General features: G+C 35.0%; 1 protein-coding gene across 6 annotated transcripts in view; it reads left to right on the top strand.

Moving 5' to 3' along the window:
- RELCH (RAB11 binding and LisH domain, coiled-coil and HEAT repeat containing) overlaps positions 1–19,101 on the top strand; it is a 66,513-nt gene that overhangs the window by 41,109 nt on the left and 6,303 nt on the right. For 4 of the 6 annotated variants that reach the window (XM_081324391.1, XM_081324393.1, XM_081324394.1 and 1 more), the window contains 13 exons: positions 338–428; positions 805–876; positions 1,690–1,830; positions 2,440–2,604; positions 4,372–4,519; positions 5,783–5,939; positions 7,011–7,134; positions 8,998–9,046; positions 10,452–10,531; positions 12,000–12,106; positions 12,800–12,899; positions 15,849–15,931; positions 16,753–16,816. In XM_081324391.1, coding sequence (XP_081180517.1) covers positions 338–428; positions 805–876; positions 1,690–1,830; positions 2,440–2,604; positions 4,372–4,519; positions 5,783–5,939; positions 7,011–7,134; positions 8,998–9,046; positions 10,452–10,531; positions 12,000–12,106; positions 12,800–12,899; positions 15,849–15,931; positions 16,753–16,816 — 1,381 coding nt within the window. Of the gene's footprint in view, positions 1–337; positions 429–804; positions 877–1,689; positions 1,831–2,439; positions 2,605–4,371; positions 4,520–5,782; positions 5,940–7,010; positions 7,135–8,997; positions 9,047–10,451; positions 10,532–11,999; positions 12,107–12,799; positions 12,900–15,848; positions 15,932–16,459; positions 16,543–16,752; positions 16,817–19,101 lie in introns of all 6 variants that reach the window. The other 2 variants (XR_014026005.1, XM_081324392.1) reach the window with 2 other exon arrangements.

Consider the following 19,101-nt stretch of genomic DNA (forward strand, 5'->3'; position numbering starts at 1 on the left):
CCATAAGATTATTTTTTCATAACCATGGTAACTGAGTAGTTGCTAAACGAGACAATCACTAAACAAGGACTACCTGTAAAGTCAATTCCATTGTATACAAAAGCAAGATAAAAGTGTGCATTTCCCACAGAAATAAAGAAAAATATACTTTTTAAAAGAGCTTGTCTTTGAAAGTTATTTGTGTTATCAATTGTTGACTGGCTGTGAGTAAAAGAGCATCTGGTTCAAATTATCTTAATTATTCCTTCAGAAGGTGCATCTGCTGTTTGCTAAATGTTTGCAGGTTATACTAGCATGTTTTTTTCATTGTAGGCTTGTTTCTGTTTTTTTTTACTAGGCAAATGATTTTGACTGGGTGTGTGGCATTTGCACAGCACGTTGGACCTACTCGTGTAGAAGCTGAACTCTTGCCACAGTGTTGGGAGCAGGTATAATTTCTGTTTTGCATGTAATTCACTATGAGATCATATTTTTCCAGCCATAGTAATATGATCGTTATCATTTATTAAATCACATATGATGGTACATAAATCTGTCAGAATGAATTCCAGGCTAACAAAAATCAAGAAGAATTTGTATCAGAATCTGAATAGGTCATATCTCAAGTCAAATGTCAGTGGCATAGCTTTTCTGTGGAAACCAAAGAAATTTTATGTCCAGTCTATAAATAGAAGATAATTGCAGAGTACTGAAATGCAACTTATTATTCACTTTTTATATGGGATCTATAACAAATAATATTGTAAGCGAAAAAAGGAATAAATGTTAACAAATATTAATGGGGGAAAAAATTATCTTCTACAGATCAATCACAAATATCCAGAAAGGCGGCTATTAGTAGCAGAGTCCTGTGGAGCATTGGCACCATATCTTCCTGTAAGTGTTCTATATGCAGTTGTTGTTGTTGTTGTTGTTGTTACTTTAAATTGAATATACATTGTCAAGTGATTAAAGCTATGGCCTTTAACCCAAATCCAGTGAGACTCAAGAAAGAGGTCTGTACTAGGCGTCATCATATTCCCAACTTATTGTTAGGGGCAAATAAAAACAACATGGTCTATTATAAAAACTAAGTAATCTACGGTGTTCTTGTTCCCAATCCAACTATTCATTTTTATATCCTCCCCAAATTACACTGCCAAAACTGGAAGGAATTCAGAAAGGTTGGGGTACTGGCCAATTATCAATTATATTTTGTTAGCATTTTTTTATATTTTGCCAAGAGTTCATGGCCATGTAAGGTTCATTTTCTTTTATTTAAAACTTGTGAAACGTTTCAAAAAAAAGGTTTTAAAAACGTCTAACATATTTTTTTAAATCATGCTTTACTTTTAAAGTACACTTTCCTAAAATCAAAACTAAAATGTAATATAAACCAAGATACAAGCATTTTTGGGGAGCTGCAAAAACCAACAAAAAGCAAATCTTAAAAAAAGTAAAACTAAATAAAGAGTATTGAGTCAGAGGGTTTCTTAAGTGGCATGTTTTTATTTCACCAACCATCTGAAACAACATATGATAAATTTAATAATCGTCCTCTTGAAGTCTTTCAAAAATCAAATGGATTATTTTGGTCAAATCATTCATCGGATTATATTCATTTGCCATTTCTCTGTAGCTAATTCTTTGACTAAAAGCTGATCGAAATTATGTAGCACTGGCTAATACTAGATTACTATTTATTTTCAGAAAGAAATTCGTAGTTCATTGGTTCTTTCCATGCTACAGCAGATGCTAATGGAAGATAAAGCAGATTTGGTACGAGAAGCTGTAATCAAAAGTCTTGGTATCATCATGGGATACATTGATGATCGAGACAAATACCAGCAGGTATTGTGCCTGATTATATGTATATGAGTACAAGCGTATGAAATATATTGTTTACAGGGATCCAGGATAAAATATTCAGCACAATTACTGAATAACCTTGATTACTTAAATTATTCAGAATCATCCAATATCTAGAATGCTTGTGCAATTTTTATATGAATGATGTTACTCATTTTTTACTCTTAGTCTTATAAATCATATTTACTCTGAAATTTTACAAATTTAAAACAAGTATTTAGCTTTTCTTGTTTTGCTTTTTTTCCTGAGGTCTTAAAACAGAAGTACATTTTTAATTTAATTAGGTTTATGTTAAGTTTAACATAAAATGCTAAATCAAAACATTTCTTATGGACTCCTTTTGTGTTTTGCTGTCTCAAAGAATCCAGTTGTGATTGTGAAGGTGCAGAGTGATCAGATTTCTTATTTGTGTTTTTTTATTTATTCCTGCTGTTTTTCTATTTGGAAAGGCCACAGCATAGAGTTGCAGAATTGCAATAGAATTACAAACTAATCCTCCTAAAATGTACATAAAATTCTACTGGTATTTTGGTTATGTTATATATTTAAGCTAAATAAAATTCCTACATGTGTTTTTCCTTCTATTGCCAGGGATTTGAACTGCTACTCTCAGCACTGGGTGATCCCTCAGAACGAGTAGTTAGTGCAACTCATCAAGTATTCTTACCAGCTTACGCTGCTTGGACTACAGAATTAGGAAATTTACAGTTGCATCTTATACCTACATTGCTTAGTAAAATTGAAAAACTACTCAAGGTAAATATATAAAAAGTCAAGATATTTTTTATCATTTTGAAAAATAAGATTTTTTAATATAAACCGAATAGCTTTGGTGCCTTTTACTTCAAGGGACAGATGTATTGATATATTTGTTTGTGGACAGGACCATCATCCGTCTTTCTTATTATTCTGCTAGACAGTTTTCTAAAGGCATTAGAGTTGCCAATTTAAGTTTGTAGCATAATTTCTGATGTATGTAAAAATAGTGGAAATATAAATACAGGTAGTCCTCAACTTATGAACACAATTGAGCCCAACATTTCCATTACTAAGCAGGATAGTTGTTAAGTGAGTTTTGTTTCATTTCACAACCTTTCTTGCTGTAGTGTTTAGTGTATCACTGCAATTGTTAAACTAGTAACATTATTGTTAAGTGAACCTGGCTTCTTCATTGACTTTGCTTGTCGTAAGGTTGCAAACGGGGATCACATGACCCCGGGACACTGCAGCTGTCATAAATACATATCGTTGCCAAGCATCCAAATTTTGATCACATAACCACGGGGATGCTGCAATATTCATAAGTGAAAAACGGTCATAAGTCACTTTCACACACTTCCAACAGCTGTCCATGAGGGAAATTCAGGAAAATCTGTTATTCTTTAAGATTCTGTCCTTGTGGCAAAGGGGCAATTGAAAACTGCTGCTGCTTTCATGTTGGAAGCACTAAGGCCCTTCTGGCATAAAAGGATTCAACGGAGACATTACTGTTGCCCACGGGACGCCTGGTTTGAGGTTCCTTTCATGATCCTGTTAATATGCCAAAGTGGTACCTATCTATTGTGATTACTCGCTTTAGAACTGCTAGTAGGCAGGAGCTGAAGTGAATTGACAGGCGCTCACTCCACCATGCAGTAGCACTTGGGTCTCAAACGCATGCTTGCTGATTGTCAACCCAGCATCCTAAACCACATGACCCACCGCACTCTGCAGCACTCGGATATCAAACGCGAGCTTTCCTGATTGTCAAGCAAGCGTCCTAACAACATGGCAGTTGAAAATATGATCCTTATATTGCTGTACTGCCCATTTGTAAAAATACACAGCTATATTTTATATTTCCCCTAGTGACTAAATTTCCAGGTCATTCAGTTTATTTTTTGTACAGTTGTTAGCAAATCAATATGGTTGAGTCTATTTGAATGTAGTACAAGTTTCATATATTTTATATTTTTTATTTTATTTTAATCCCATTTATATCCCGCCCTTCTCCGAAGACTCAGGGCGGCTTACAATTTAAGCACAAACCAGTGTGCTTAGCAATACTGTTTGTACATCGGTTTTACAAACAATACAATCATATTGATTCGTTTATTTTTATCTTCTTTTATTTTGTTACTTTTCATTTTTACCTTCTTGAAGTGAAGTTCTTGTTATCAATCATAATAAAAGTCTGCCTGATCAAATGAATATATGTGTGTGTATGTATGTATATATGTATCTGTACATATATGTATATGTATATATGTATATATATGTGTGTATGTATATATATATATATATATATATATATATATATATATATATATATATATATATATATATATATATATATATATATACGTATATGTATATGTATATATGTATATGTATATATGTATATCTATATCTATATGTGTATGTGTATATATATATATGTGTATGTGTGTGTGTGTGTGTGTGTGTGTATGAAATGTTGCTGAGTGGCTATGTAATATAAAAAAAGAGCCAGGTTTTAACTTAGATTTCTGGAATATGTTTCAGGAGACTGAACATGGATTAGATGAACATAAACTCCACATGTATCTCTCCGCTTTACAATCCTTGATACCTTCTCTTTTTGCACTGGTGTTGCAAGATGCCCCCTTTACAAACAAAGCTAAGCTTCAGGGAGAAGTCCCACATATAGAAGGTACCTGCTTCAGTATTTTCTGTAAAGCTTTATTTAGAAATAAGATATCATTGAAATGCTGGTGTAGTTGTTGGAGTTGTTCAGCCATTTTTCTCTTTGTTTAGTTTGGAAATTCTAATGCTTCCTTGGAAAATAATAATATACAATATATATATATTTGTGTGTGTGTGTGTGTGTGTGTGTGTTGTGTATGCGTGTATGTATGTAATTATCAATTTAACTAAAGCCTGGGGTGTTTGTTTTTTTTTTTTTAAAAATACACAATCCTGATGAGCTTTTTTTTGGGGGGGGGTTTGGTGCAAAAACCATGCAGTGATCCAGTTGTTTTCTTAATATTATAAAAAAACAATAGTCCTCTTGATTTAGCAACAGGTGATTTCAGTTAGTAATTTAAAGCCCTCTAGGTTATCATTATGTGTGAATGCAGTTGGTTCCTTTCAGATATATTTTTCCTAATACTAAATTGATAAGGTTCTCAGCAGTTTTGTTTTTCAATCATAAAGCTTTCAAAAGGATTTTATATCTGTATTGTCCTCTAGATACTATTGAACTCAAGCCCCATCACTCCTAATCAGTAAGACCAGTAGTGGAAAATAAGAGTTTTAGTTTTAGTTAAACAATATTTAAAAGCTATATGTTGAAGGTTTTCTTTAAAGAATCCGACCCTAGACATAAGATGGACAGATGGTCTTCAGTTAACAGCCATTCATTTAGTGACCAAAGTTACAAAGGCACCAAATGAGTGGTACTTACAACCAGTTCCAAAATTCCAGCCATCCCAACAACCCTTTAGTCATAGGATTATGATCGGGGTGCTTGGCAACTAACTCACAGTTATGATGGTTGCAGCATCCCACAGTCACATAATCAGTATTTGCAAATTTCCTTGCCTGCTTCCCACAGGCAAAGTCTAAATTAAATGTAGATATACTTTTTGAAATTTAATACTAAAATCACAGGTTCCTAGGAAACAACAATATTAATGTATACCTTTGATTCAAGGGACAGGGAGCTATGTATTTCTCAAGATGTTATTATTTATGTCTCATCATACCTCAGTACCTCAGCATCGGTCATGCTGGGTAGAACTGATAAAATTCAGAATACCTGGAGAAATACAGGCAATCCATCCTTCTTTATTAATGCTTTTTGGAAGACAAATTGAATAAAAATTGTTGATTAAAAATTAATCACACCCATTATTTCTGTTCCTGATTCTTATTGGATCAACTGAAGATAAATATTTTGGTTGTTTGCTTTCAGTAACAAGGTTCCCAAGACCTGTTTCACCTCTACAGGACGTGGCCACTATAATCGGAAGTCGTGAACAACTCTCTGTATTGTTGCAACTTTATGATTACCAGTTAGAACATGAGGGTACCACAGGATGGGATACCTTACTATGGGTTGTCAATCAACTGTGAGTTCTCCTTGTTTTGTTCCATTTGATAATTTTAATTAATTAATATTTTAATGTCTACCTTTGAAAATTCATGCTACAATCTTTCAACATTTTTCAGATGAATACAGGTAGCATGCAAAACGTCTACATATTTAAACATCTTAATTCAAAACCATTACTTTTAGATTAAGATGAGGTGTCCCAAGATTGCTAGACATTTTTCAATACTGTTCTGACCATTCCACAAATGCTGCAAATTTAAATTTAAATTGATGTTTAAACCTCTAGATGTTTCCAGAATAGCCAGAACACTTGGAATACTCATACTCAAATTCAAACTTAACTGTTCTGAACTCAGAATATTTAAAATTTAAAATATTTAAATTTAAAATATTAAAGTAAATAAAATTTAAAATACTGTGCAAAAAATATTTGGCACAGTCCTATTTAGTATTGACTATGATTGACTCCTGATGACATCGCAAGCACTGCCATGTAATGTTATCAGGAACTATAGGTAGTGCTTGCTTAACAGCCAGCCACTTAGCAAAAATTCAGAGTTATGACAGACTCCCTAAAAAGTATTTATAGCCCAGTTCTTGAGTTCTAATGGCATCTAACATCACCCCCACAGTCATATGACCGCATTTCAGGTTTTCGGCAACTGGTTCATCTTTACAGCTGGTTACAGCATTCTATAGTCACATAACTGCAATTTATAATGTTTTTTGCTGGTTACCATAGAAACTAATGGATTTGTTTAACAACTGTGGCATTCAGTTTATAACCACAGCATTCACTTAATCGGATTGGTGATGTAGGTGTCTCGACTTACAACCATTGTAACTTATGGAAATTCCAGGTTCGATTACAGTTGTATGCAAAAATGTATACGAAAATGGAACCATTATCATTAACAGTTGTAATTTATCTTAGTTAATTTTAGGAAGCTTGAATAATATAAGTTTATATTTGTAATCACATCAAAATTATGAAAATAAAATAATTTCTTTGGACCTGAACACCAAGAACCGTCGAGTTTTCCTGGAAAAGAATCAGCTTACATTAATCTTAATCTTGATTTTTCAGGTTGCCTCAACTTATTGAAATTGTTGGTAAAATCAATGTAGCTTCAACAGCATGTGTTCATGAATTCTCAAGGTTTTTCTGGCGACTTTGCCGAACATTTGGAAAAATTTTCACCAATACAAAGGTATAATGAAATATAACAATTCTCTATATAGATAGTGGAATGATAACATGAAATTATAGATTTAGAGAAGACATCTAGTTTTCCTCTTCTCAGACATTTTTTTTCTATTAAAAGGATGCTACATCTTATCATGATTTTGCTTAATGTTTCCCTTATCTATTCTTGTTAATTCTGGTTTTTCTATTGTAGTATGTAGACCTTAAATGCTTTTATTTCACCAACATTAGAAAATGTGTCTGCCAACACATTTTTCCACTGTACCCTGCAATTATCCATTTAAACACAAAGTAGTTAATTAAAATCCAATTGATGCAATTCTCCAGAAAGATTAGATTACATTCATTGAAATGCATACTAAGACATCAATATTCCATCTACTAACAACCTTGGTGAAAGAGGCTCACATATCTTCAGCCAATGTCCAAGGCAAACAAACACAGTTCACAGAAACTGGATCCTCAACACAAACAGTTGACTTTGTCAACTAGCACCTCCCACACCTTCCTTTTTATTATTCAGCCCAGGCGTGGCTTCCTAATGCCTTCTCCTTTGCCTTTGGAGCCGCCCCATTGCATTCCTCTGCCCTACTCTCTTTTCTTGCTGGCATTTTCGTGCATTCTAGATATTTCCCAGCTGTGCTTCATCACTGTCCAACTCAGACTCCCAGCACAGCTGTGTCTCAGCCTGAGCGCAAGTAGAGGGGGCAGGCTTCTCGTCATACTGTAAGTCTTGGAGCTCCTCAGAGCCTTCCTCTGACTCTGATGTCACTCTAGGCTCCTCCTCCTCTGATTCCTCAGACTCAGCTGCCCGATCCACTGGCTGGGGAGAAATCACAACACCTGTGTAGAGTTCTACATATGAAGGCTTCCAGGCAACCCCAAAAGCTGCATTCAGTTGAAGCTCTCATGAAGCTTAGTTATACAAATCTATACTCAAAGACTTCCTGCAATCAGTTTTTGGCTAATGTTACAGCATGATGTATAAAATGGAGAGGCTGGTGATTCTGTTAACATAGTTATTTCTGTACATTTGTTTGTATCACCTGAATGTCAAAAGAAAATTCTTTTCCTTTTAAAGAAAATGGTAATGGTGGTTGCATTTTTATAACCTTAAATTTATTAATAGTGCTGTTACTTACAAATTAATTTTTCCATGTTTTTCCAATATCTTACATGTTCATATCAGCCATTGACTTCCAAGATTTAAATAACAGTGGCTCAGGTAAAATAGCAAATGATTTTGAAAAAACATTTCCAAATGAATAACCATTAATTTCTGAGTCAAAAAATTGAAAAGGCAAATATAAAATAAGTGTTCCATTTTTCTAGTTCTTTTTCTTCCAGTTTCCTTAAATTAATGCTTGATTAATATATGAGAAGGGACGCGGTGGCTCAGTGGGTTAGGACGCTGAGCTTGTCGATCGGAAGGTCGGCAGTTTGGTGGGTCGAATCCCGAGTGCCGCGTAACAGAGTGAGCGCCTGTTACTCGTCCCAGCTTCTGCCAACCTAGCAGTTCGAAAGCACGTAAAAATGCAAGTAGAAAAATAGGGACCACTCCGGTGGGAAGGTAACAGCGTTCCGTGCGCCTTTGGCGTCTAGTCATGCCGGCCACATGACCACGGAGATGTCCTCGGACAAGCGCTGGCTCTTCGGCTTTGAAACGGAGATGAGCACCGGGCCCTAGAGTCGGAAACGACTAGCACGCATGTGCGGGGGAACCTTTACCTTTTAATATATGAGAAAAATATAAGTACAAATATTTTAAAGGTTTCCTAAAGCATCATTATTTAATATTCAATGATCACATTATTCCTTAAAACTTTGAAGAAGTTAAAGTGGCTTTGATTTCTGGTCCATGTTTTAGGTAAAACCGCAATTCCAGGAAATTTTACGGCTCTCTGAGGAGAACATTGGTAGGTATATTTTTTTCTTAAACTTGTCCTTAAATGCTTAATTTGAAAAAAAATCAAGATCATCACTTTTATAAATAAGATTTTGAAACACAATTCAACATTTTAAAAAAATAAAACTAAAGGATAACCAAGTGACTGAATGAACTTTGAAAAAGGTTTTTGTTTTAATATATAAAAAAGAAAAAAGTAACAAATACATTCAAACATACTACATATAGGAAACATTTAAGCCTAATTTCTAAACCCATTATAAACCCTTTACTTTATGGGTTGAGGTCATATGATCAGTCATTTCATTGCTTTGATAAAGAGCTACTTCATCAACAAGAAGGAAAAGTATAGCTATGATCTAAAACAGTAAATATGGGCTCATGATGTTTTTCAACCATTAAAGAGTAATCTTTTTGTGCTGTCTCTCCCATGCTTAATAAGTCCCAAAAGATAAGGTACAGGTCTAAGAAATAAAAAATAAATATTTGTATAATGATGCCTTTCATGTTTTTATGTGTAATTCAGAAGTACATCTTGAAACTATATTTAATGTTATAACACCTTATTATCAGTTTAGTTGGATATTATAAAATGGAGCAATATAGGGATAAACCCATATCATGTGAATAGATGTGCCTTCACCTATTCCAAAGTAATGAGGTTGGCAGTCAACACTTTCTAAACATTCACTGGAATGTCCAATAAGCATGGGGAAAAAATGTTCTTGAATTATTTCATTTGAAGATTATAAGGTAATTACATAAACGTCTTAGATGTTTACTTAATTAAGTATAGCTGCCTTTCTCAAAAAGTGACTAATGATTTCTTAATATATTACAGAGTTTAACTATATGCTACCTAGCAATACTTCTTAATTGCTTGTTTAAAGTTAATATAAACTTGGGATTGTCCAAGACTTTCCAGAGCCAATAGTAATTTGGGAGTTTAAACATTCCTCATGCATCTGGTCTAAGCTACAAAATCAAGAGGTGTTTTAGTTGTATATGCCACAATTTTGTATCAGACACTAATAATTTTTAAAAAATTGTATGCCACCTGATTCTTAATGACTGAATGAATAAAATACAGAATACGATCTATTTATAGATCTGTATCTGTGGATCTGTTTCTTGTGCAAAAAGCTAGATGACAAAAATACAAATATTGTTATTATACCACCTTATCTATCTGAAAGAATAAGCATTGCTAACTTTTTTTCTCACATCACTTTTGATCAGTTTTTTTCTCTCTGTTTTGGTCCTACTTAGTTCTGTAGCAATGGAAACTGCATCAATAGATGGGCTGCCCCTTATCTAACTGGGCATTTTTAACAATATTAGGTAATAACATGATATAAATGATTATCAACTTGAGTACCAAAACTAACTTCTAGACATTTATTTCTTAATTTCAGATGCTGCAGCAGGGAATGGAGTACTAACAAAAGCCACAGTTCCTATTTATGCAACAGGTGTACTTACATGTTATATCCAGGTAAAAACTATTCTTCAATTATGAATTTGAATAATTATTTTTACTTAAAACTTCTAAATAAAAATTACATAAATCTAGGAGTACTTACGCTTTTCCTTAGATCCTAAACTATATAACTTTCAAAAATGTATAGAAAGAGATTTCACCTTCCTTCCATGGCTACCTCTAAATAAACTTTTGCCTCTTTTTTTTATGACTTCATTAATCTTGCACACTACATCTCACCACATCAAAAAGGTCAACTCTGATTGTCAAGAGATTTTGGGGTGGGGGCGCAGGGTGGATGCAGATGACTGGAATAGAAAATAGAAAACTTGTTATTTTCCAATAGGGACTTCATTCCTTTCAAAAATATGATACAAGGTTATTACCACCAAAATCCTTTCCCCTTCTGTTTCAAGTGGGGGGGGGACCTTGAAAAGTTATATTTAACTTTTTACCTTGAAAAGTTAGATTTCACCAGTATTTGCTATACTCCAATAAAGTATCACTATTTTCAGTATTATGAAGTGAATGTATTAATATTATCAGTATTCCTTTTAGTAAAAGGAACAGGATTAGATCAAGCCATTAGTTCTACCAACATACGGTAATCCCTGTTTGTTTAATTATGAACTTTGGCATTTGATGTAAGCTGCAGGGAGGGCTCAATCATTTACATATTTTCATTTTAACAGAGGAGAGAAGTGGCCAAATCAATATACAGATTCAAAACTTAACTTTAAATATCAAGGTTGGCTGGAATTACAAATATAGCAAGAGAATCCAAGTCAAAATGAAGCATTCAGTATTACAGAAATATGCCTTGAGAATATAGAAAGAATAGTAGATGCATAATTATTGTTATTCATAGCATGTAGTATTTTCTAGTTTGCAAGCATTCTACATATTTTTATGAGTTTTTATATACAACTGATTTCACACTTTAAGGATATAATCAGTGGTGGGATTGAAATACCTGAACAACCAGTTCTCCCATTGGATGCAGGCCTGGGCCTCTGAGGCCTAGAATGGACTTCCAAAAGTGGCATCCATGCACTTCAGGCCTGGGAGGCCGCCTCCAGGCCTCCAAGGCCTAGAACTGGACTTCCAGAAGCAGTGTGTATTTAGCCGGTTCTCCGAACTCAGCAAAATTTAGCTACCGGTTCTGCTGAACCGGTGCTAACTGGCTGAATCCCACCACTGAATATAATGACTGCAATTTATATTAATTTGGCTGATTATTCAGTAAAAATAACAATATCTAGTTGTGGTTTTCTGACTAATGACTTGATATTGCATGACACAATAGACATTCTAAAAAATATATAGCCCATTATAGAACAAAATGCTGAGAATAGGCACAGTATCTCCTGATCAAAGGGAACAGTTGACACATGGCTCCCAAAATATTACTAGGTTTCCTTTAGTTAAAAACTTAATGTGGTCCAGGAAATTTTAATTTGTGTTTTTAAATCTCTGCTTTCAGGAAGAAGACCGCAAGCTGTTAGTAGGATTTTTAGAGGATGTCATGACTATGCTTTCATTATCTCACGCTCCCCTTGATAGCCTGAAGGCATCTTTTGTGGAATTAGGGTAAAGTATATTATTGAAACTGGTATAAAGGAGCTATCATTTACATACAACTTCGGATATAAGAATTAATCTCAGAGATTTTGGAATTCTGTTCCTAAACATTTGCATTAGTAGATGAAGCGATTATGTGTCTTCAGGACAGGAATGCTGTTGCTTTTTGTGACGTTTTTTCAGCAAAAAAAATGATGGAGCATCTTACATACAGTATCAATATTCTCAGATTACCTTAGTTGTAATTAATTGGAGGAAACAGTTATATCTTAGCTTCAAAATAATAATAAACCAATTTGATAAGTAGTACAAATGTATATATTAATTTTAAAAGATATTGAAAATATAGTTGGAAAATTGACTGATAAATTTCAGATCAAACAGCTACATGAAACTTATATCTGAACTCTCCTTGTTCATGCAGTGCATGCAGTGTAAATGGTAACATTTAGGATAGTCAAATGTTTGCTCTAAAGAGCTCCTACTCTAAAAATACAATTTTGGGGATAAATGTGGTTGAATGTGTGAATAAAATGTAACTGCAGGCATTTTGCTTTTGTTTAAACTGATTCAGGTTAACTAAGGGCTTCATTTAAGGAAAAAAATGGAGAAAATGTTTGAAGAGAGAAGGAAAGTGCAAAATAAGTGGAGTTGTTTGAAAGCAAATTATTATTTATAGCACTGATTGTTTTGTGTTCTCAGTGCAAACCCAGCATACCATGAATTGCTGCTAACTGTATTATGGTACGGAGTTGTCCATACTTCAGCACTTGTTCGGTGTACAGCTGCCAGAATGTTTGAGGTAAGTGTTTATTGGACATATTTTAGATATTACTAATTCTAGTCCCTCTAGAAATACCGGTTGCCCTTCCCTGTGCCTGTCACCATTTAATTCCTCTTTTCTCAAAGACCCTAGATGTGAGACAGTGGGAAAGTCTTACAGTCAAGAGGATATTGTGTGGGGTTTCAGAATACATCTATTTTTATAAGGAGTACCAGTTATGTTAAAAATGCTTTCAGAAGGGAATTATTTGGGAATAGGGGAAAATAGTAATTTATCTGATCTGATATATTTAGATGTTAAAAGTACATTTTAATATTATACTCTGTTTTAAAATATTTTGAAGTTGTTGTGCACTGTGTGATGGAGCAGGATGTTAATCCTATAGTTTAAAATGTATTTTTCATCATTTATTTCTTTTTTTTAAGCATTGCTATGTTACATGTGTTTGTGAAACATTTCAGGGGAACAGGCCAAATTAGACTTTTATTTCTGACCTGAATTGGTGCATTGCTTGCTTAAAAACTTCTGTTAGCTCTGAGAAACCATTTCAGTGCTGAATTCAGTGTTCAAACCAGCCATCAATTGTAAGTACCTTGTGAATTGGACAGTGTACAATTGCTTCCAGTGATAATATCTGAAATTGCCTGCACTGTGATTAAAAATAAATATTAAGTAAGGAAAAAAACAGCATGCTTTTCTTGTTTTGCTTGATATTGCTGGTACATAGAACTGAAAGAAAGGGGGCAAAAAAATTCATGTAGGGTTCCTGATCTAACCATGCAACAAACTGTACAAGCTATAAAATGGAGATATTTGTTTTCAGCTTTGTATCAGACTATTCCACTTGTTTTAAGTTACTCCTCAAATTTTACCAATGTCACTTTAGTAGTACCTTGAAAATTCTAGTCAGAAGATAAGCCATACCTTTAATGAATAGATTTGACAGTTGTTTGGAACATTTTCATGTCCTAAAATAAATCATTTGACCCTGATCAATAATAAGGGCCATCTTGCCATTTTCTCCTACATGGTCTAATTCCAAGTCTTCATAACAGTGCAATTCAAAATAAGAAATTAAATAGAAATGCTAGTAATATATTACTTGCACATAAGTGGATTCTAAACACCATTTAGATCTAAAAAATATTGCAGGTGACAAAGCATATAAGGTTAAAAACAGGTTTTTGTTTTGTTTTGTCGCATATTTGTTTTCTCATAGTCAGATGACTCATTTGAGAGTATTGAGAAGTCAATCTTTGAATTGTACTTATGTTTTCAAATACACCCAGAGGCTAGTCTGCATTATTATTTTGTGAATTTCTTTCTTCACCTAAGCTTTTTTTTTAAAAAATGACAGTTGTCAAATGGAGAAAATGGCTAAATGAGATGTGCCCAATAAATTTTTCTAGTTTACTTTTTTTAAAATTGTGGGATAAATGCTAATTCATATGGAAGATGTATTTCATTTTTATAATTCAGCCAGAATAGCAACAATATGCATTTATAATTAACTCTAATATGGTTATATAAAGGTTTAATTGAGTAGTGAAGAAGTTCAAGTATTTGATGTTGGTCTAAACTAACATGCTGGTTTTTTACCTAGTTTTCCCTTTTGCTTTGTTTGTATGTGTGTGCTCGAGTGTCCATGCATTAATATTAAATTGAACATAATCTTAAGTACTCTGTGTTGGTCCAGATTTGATCCTGGTTTGAACACTATCCATGCACAGTAAGGACATCAACTTGAATCTCTTTTGTAGTACATAAGTTAAAACCATGGGTGGGCATTTCATTCTGTACTACCTATTACTTGCTGAGTTTTTGAAGTTTTACATAGATCACAGGACTATGTAGCTCATTATCTGGTATAGCCAGACATTTATAATGTCATGCAAGAGTACGGATTCAAGTTCTATTAATGTGAATTAATTATACTTTTAGTCACTGAATATCCTGAAATTGTACTCTTGCTTTTTAAATCAAAACACGTTAATTATGTACACAAATACTATAGTACAAAAACAAGAACTATGCAAGACTGAAGTCAACCCACCCCTGGTTTATAACAAGACAAGTAATCATTGTGGCTTTCTATCAAAAAATCCTACTGTTACATCTTAAAATCAAAATATGTTCTAAAATGAGAATCCAGGTTCTCATTATCTGATATGTAAGCCTTCTTATTATCTCAAGCTTCTTTTTTAAGTTCTTCTTATCCTAGGTATATATTTATTAAGTAATTAAAAGGCATGGTTAGGGTTAGAAACTTATTTTTTTAAAAATAGCTGATGGAATACTCTTAGTGATTAGACATAGAAGTTATGTCAGAATTGTACATAAATATTCCAACAAACATGAATTTGCTGAGTCAGGTTTTAATGCTCAAATGCCAGCCCCAGACCAACTCTAATAGAATTTGTTGTCCTTTTGTATTGTCACGTTTACCCGTCCTTGTCAAATTATTATCTTTTAATAGTATCAGGAGAGCCCAGTTTATGCTCACAAATCACAAAAACTGTTTGGGAGTTCTTAGTTATCTGTTCTTCATATGGAATCAGGTGTTTGTTTGTTTTCTTTAGTGGACGTGACACAATTCCTACATTTCGGAATAACTCCGTTTCTTTTGTAGAGCTATAACAAGGTAGCCCTAATGGAGCTTTATAAACTTCAAACATTACTTTGAAATTTAAACACTAACCTTCAGGATACCGTCAGGATCTTTGGTTGTTTTGTCACCTGACAACTCACTCTATAGTTTCTCTGCGCTGCCTGCTTGGGCCACTTACCGCTTTCATCATGTCTTCTGCATAGTTATATTAAAGGAGCACTTTAGCATAGCGATACTTGCTTCTAATTTTGGTTTGCTTTTTGTGTTTCTCTTCCTCTTGGTTACGCTGTTCTTCCCATGATACTGTGCTCACTCTTTCCGCACATCACCCGTGATACCCCTCTGCTCTGCCCACTCAGCTGTTGGTGAAGGGGGTACATGAAACTCTGGTAGCTCAGAGAGTGGTTCCTGCTCTCATTACTCTCTCCAGTGACCCTGAAATGTAAGTTTCCCAGCTGTCTTCTACAACTAGCTCCCTCTTACAACTTGTCAAGAAATAAACCACCAGAATGCATTTGTTAATATTCAAAAAAAAATTTCCAAGAAAAATCACCAAGCATTAAATATACCCAATATCTTTAGCAACTAAAAGAGTAAGTACTTTATTCTTACAAACAAGCTCAAGCCCATTCGAAGCACTAACTAGTAAAATAGTTGGAAGAATAATGCAACCTTAAGCTTAATTCTTTCTGAAACAAAACTATGACAGCTTTTTCAAGGTCTGAATACGTTTCAGATGTTATCATACTGCTGTTTGTTTCTTCCATGCTGAAGAGGGATGCTAATTTCACTAATACACTACTGCCAGGAAATGTTAAAGCATGAGGAGAGTCCTTACTTACTTTAATGCCCTGTGTGGGTGACTAAACTTAGAAAGACTGGTGATTCTGCCTGCCCATCCTCAGTCACAGCTAACTTAGTTATCCTTCCAGTTTAAAACCATTTTTATTGCATGTTGACTGGTTTACAGCTGACTCTTCGAGGCATGCGTGAAGCCTTAGTTGACAAGCGGGTTGCTCCGGCCCTTGTTACCTTGTCCAGTGATCCTGAATTGTGAGTTTCTGATTGTGACCTTGAGTTAATCTTTCTGTGTCTCTCTCTCTTTTTTTTTTTTTTAAATTTTGATACTACTTCCTGGTCTAATTCCTGTCACTGCTAGCAGTTAATACCTTAATGGAGTTTCAAAAGTAGTATTTTATTTTTAATTAGAAACTATGTTACTGTTAAGAGCTGAGTATATGTTTTCCTTTGTTTTGCTCGTAGCTCTGTAAGAATAGCCACAATTCCTGCTTTTGGGACCATCATGGAAACAGTCACTCAGAGAGAGGTAGGAGTTCTGTGTATTTTACTAGGACAAGGGTAGGCAACCTTGGCTCTTTGATGACTCGTGGACTTCAACTCCCAGAATTCCTGAGCCAGCATGGCTCAGCTTGGAAACTCTCCCTTTCCCCTCAGCATGGCTGGCTCAGGAATTCTGGGAGTTGAAGTCCACGAATCATAAAAGAGCCAAGGTTGCCTACCCCTGTGTAACTAGGATATTCCCAGTTTGTAATCACTATTGAACTCTGTTTTTTTTTAAAAAAGAATGTTTTCAGGATATTCGGGTTGGTCAGAATTCTAATTAAAATGAGCCACCTTTTCATTCCAAAGGGCTATTTAAAGCAATGTATGCAGTACAGGTACTCCTTGTTTAGCAACCACAATTTGCATTTGCGAAGTGGTCGCTAAGTGGCCGCTTACAATCCTATTTCAGCTTTCCTTTGGTTTATAGACCTACAAAGGTCATAAATGTGAAAAATTGGTCATAAATCATTAATCACTGCTGTAACTGCAAATGTTCACTGTACAAGGCAGTCGCTTAAGTGAGAAGTAGCTGTATACGTGCAGTTTTATCCCACTGATGGTTTGCTGCACAATCAAGATAGCAAGGTCTTTGCCTCCATTTTGTCATATACCAGAGAGACTTTGTCTTCATCTTCTTTTGCCTGTACTGAGCACCCATCACACAATTCGCCTCCTCACAATTCAGCCGTTGAAGGAATCCCACTTAGTTGTGAATAGAGTATATAACTGAAGAAGGGGAAATTATACATGATGATGATTTCATGTGCTCTCATCTTCATCCCAATCACTCTCTTGTGTTGTTCACAAACTGTTTGGTGGGCTGCTTGGAGCAGTAAGTATTCATTTATTTAACTGATTTCTATAGCCCCTCCCCCATCTTGCATCTGCGACTTTGGGCAGCTACCAACACATTAAAAGCAATGAAAAAGGGGGAAAAAGGAAAAGGATAAAAAAAACCTCTAATGGTCACAAACCCATGCTCTAAAATACATCTTGGGCTTCAGCGCTTGCAGAAAACCAGTAGGGTTGGAACCAATCTAATTCCCAGGGGAATGGTTTTCCATGCCCACATTTCAAACTTAGTGGAATGGCTAGAAATAATGAAAGACGTATAAATAATCCATCCCGATGCCATGAAGGGTTTCATAGGTGACTACCAGCATTTTGAATTTCAACCAACTGGGAGCTGGTGCAGCTTGTGGAGCAGAAATGTAACATGCAAATCAATGCCTAAAGCTCCCTAAGCTGCCACATTCTGGACCAGTTATAGCTTCTCAATAATCTTCCAAGGACAACCCCATGCAGAAAACTTTGCAATAATCCATTCAGGAGGTGACTAGGGCATGAGTGGCCATGAAAGTCCAGGAAAGAGTTCAGCTATGAACAAAGTTGTGCAAAAGCCCTCCTGGCGGTGGCTATCACATGCTCTTCAAACAGGAATCTTAGGTTCATGAAGACCTGTCTCCCATTATACACTAGTTCTATTTGATGTTGTACCAACCGCACCCAGAAGCAAAGATGGAAAACCTGGCTCCATGTGGCCATAAAACCCAAAGCGACTTAAGTCATGCTAGGGTTGAGTTGAAGCTTAGTCTTCCCCATTCAGGCTTTCACAAATTCCAAACACTAAGATACCTGGCCTTGGGCAGAGAGTAATCATCATCATCATCATCATCATCATCATCATATGATATAGGCAGGAAACCCTATACCATTTCAGACAAATGGCTGTCCAGTCTCTTCTTAAAAACCTCCAGTGTTGGAGCATTCACAGCTTCTGGAGGCAGGTTGTTCCACTGATTAATTGTTCTAACTGTCAGGAAATTTCTCCTTAGTTCTAGGTTGCTTCTCTTCTTGATTAGTTTCCATCCATTGCTTCTTGTCTTGCCTTCAGGCGCTTTGGAGAATAGCTTGAATCCCTCTTCTTTGTGGCAGCCCCTGAGATATTGGAACACTGCTATCATGTCACCCCTACGCCTTCTCATCATTAAACTAGACATACCCAATTCCAGCAGCCGTTCCTTATATGTTTTAGCCTCCAGTCCCCTAACTGGGTATTATTATGTTATAGGTATTAATAGATACAATACTGGATATCATTATCAGCCTTAAATTTAAATCAGCAGCTTCATGTAGATGTTAAATAGGAGCGGGGAGAATGGAAAACTTGGAGAGAACCACAGAGAAGAGCTTATGGGCTAGATCTCTCCTATCCATTAACAGAAACTAAACTCAAAGGAAGGGACAGAACCAGCTCAGAATTCTGCT

Source organism: Vipera berus, assembly GCF_964194415.1.
Source record: "Vipera berus genome assembly, chromosome: 3".
NCBI lineage: Eukaryota > Metazoa > Chordata > Lepidosauria > Squamata > Viperidae > Vipera > Vipera berus.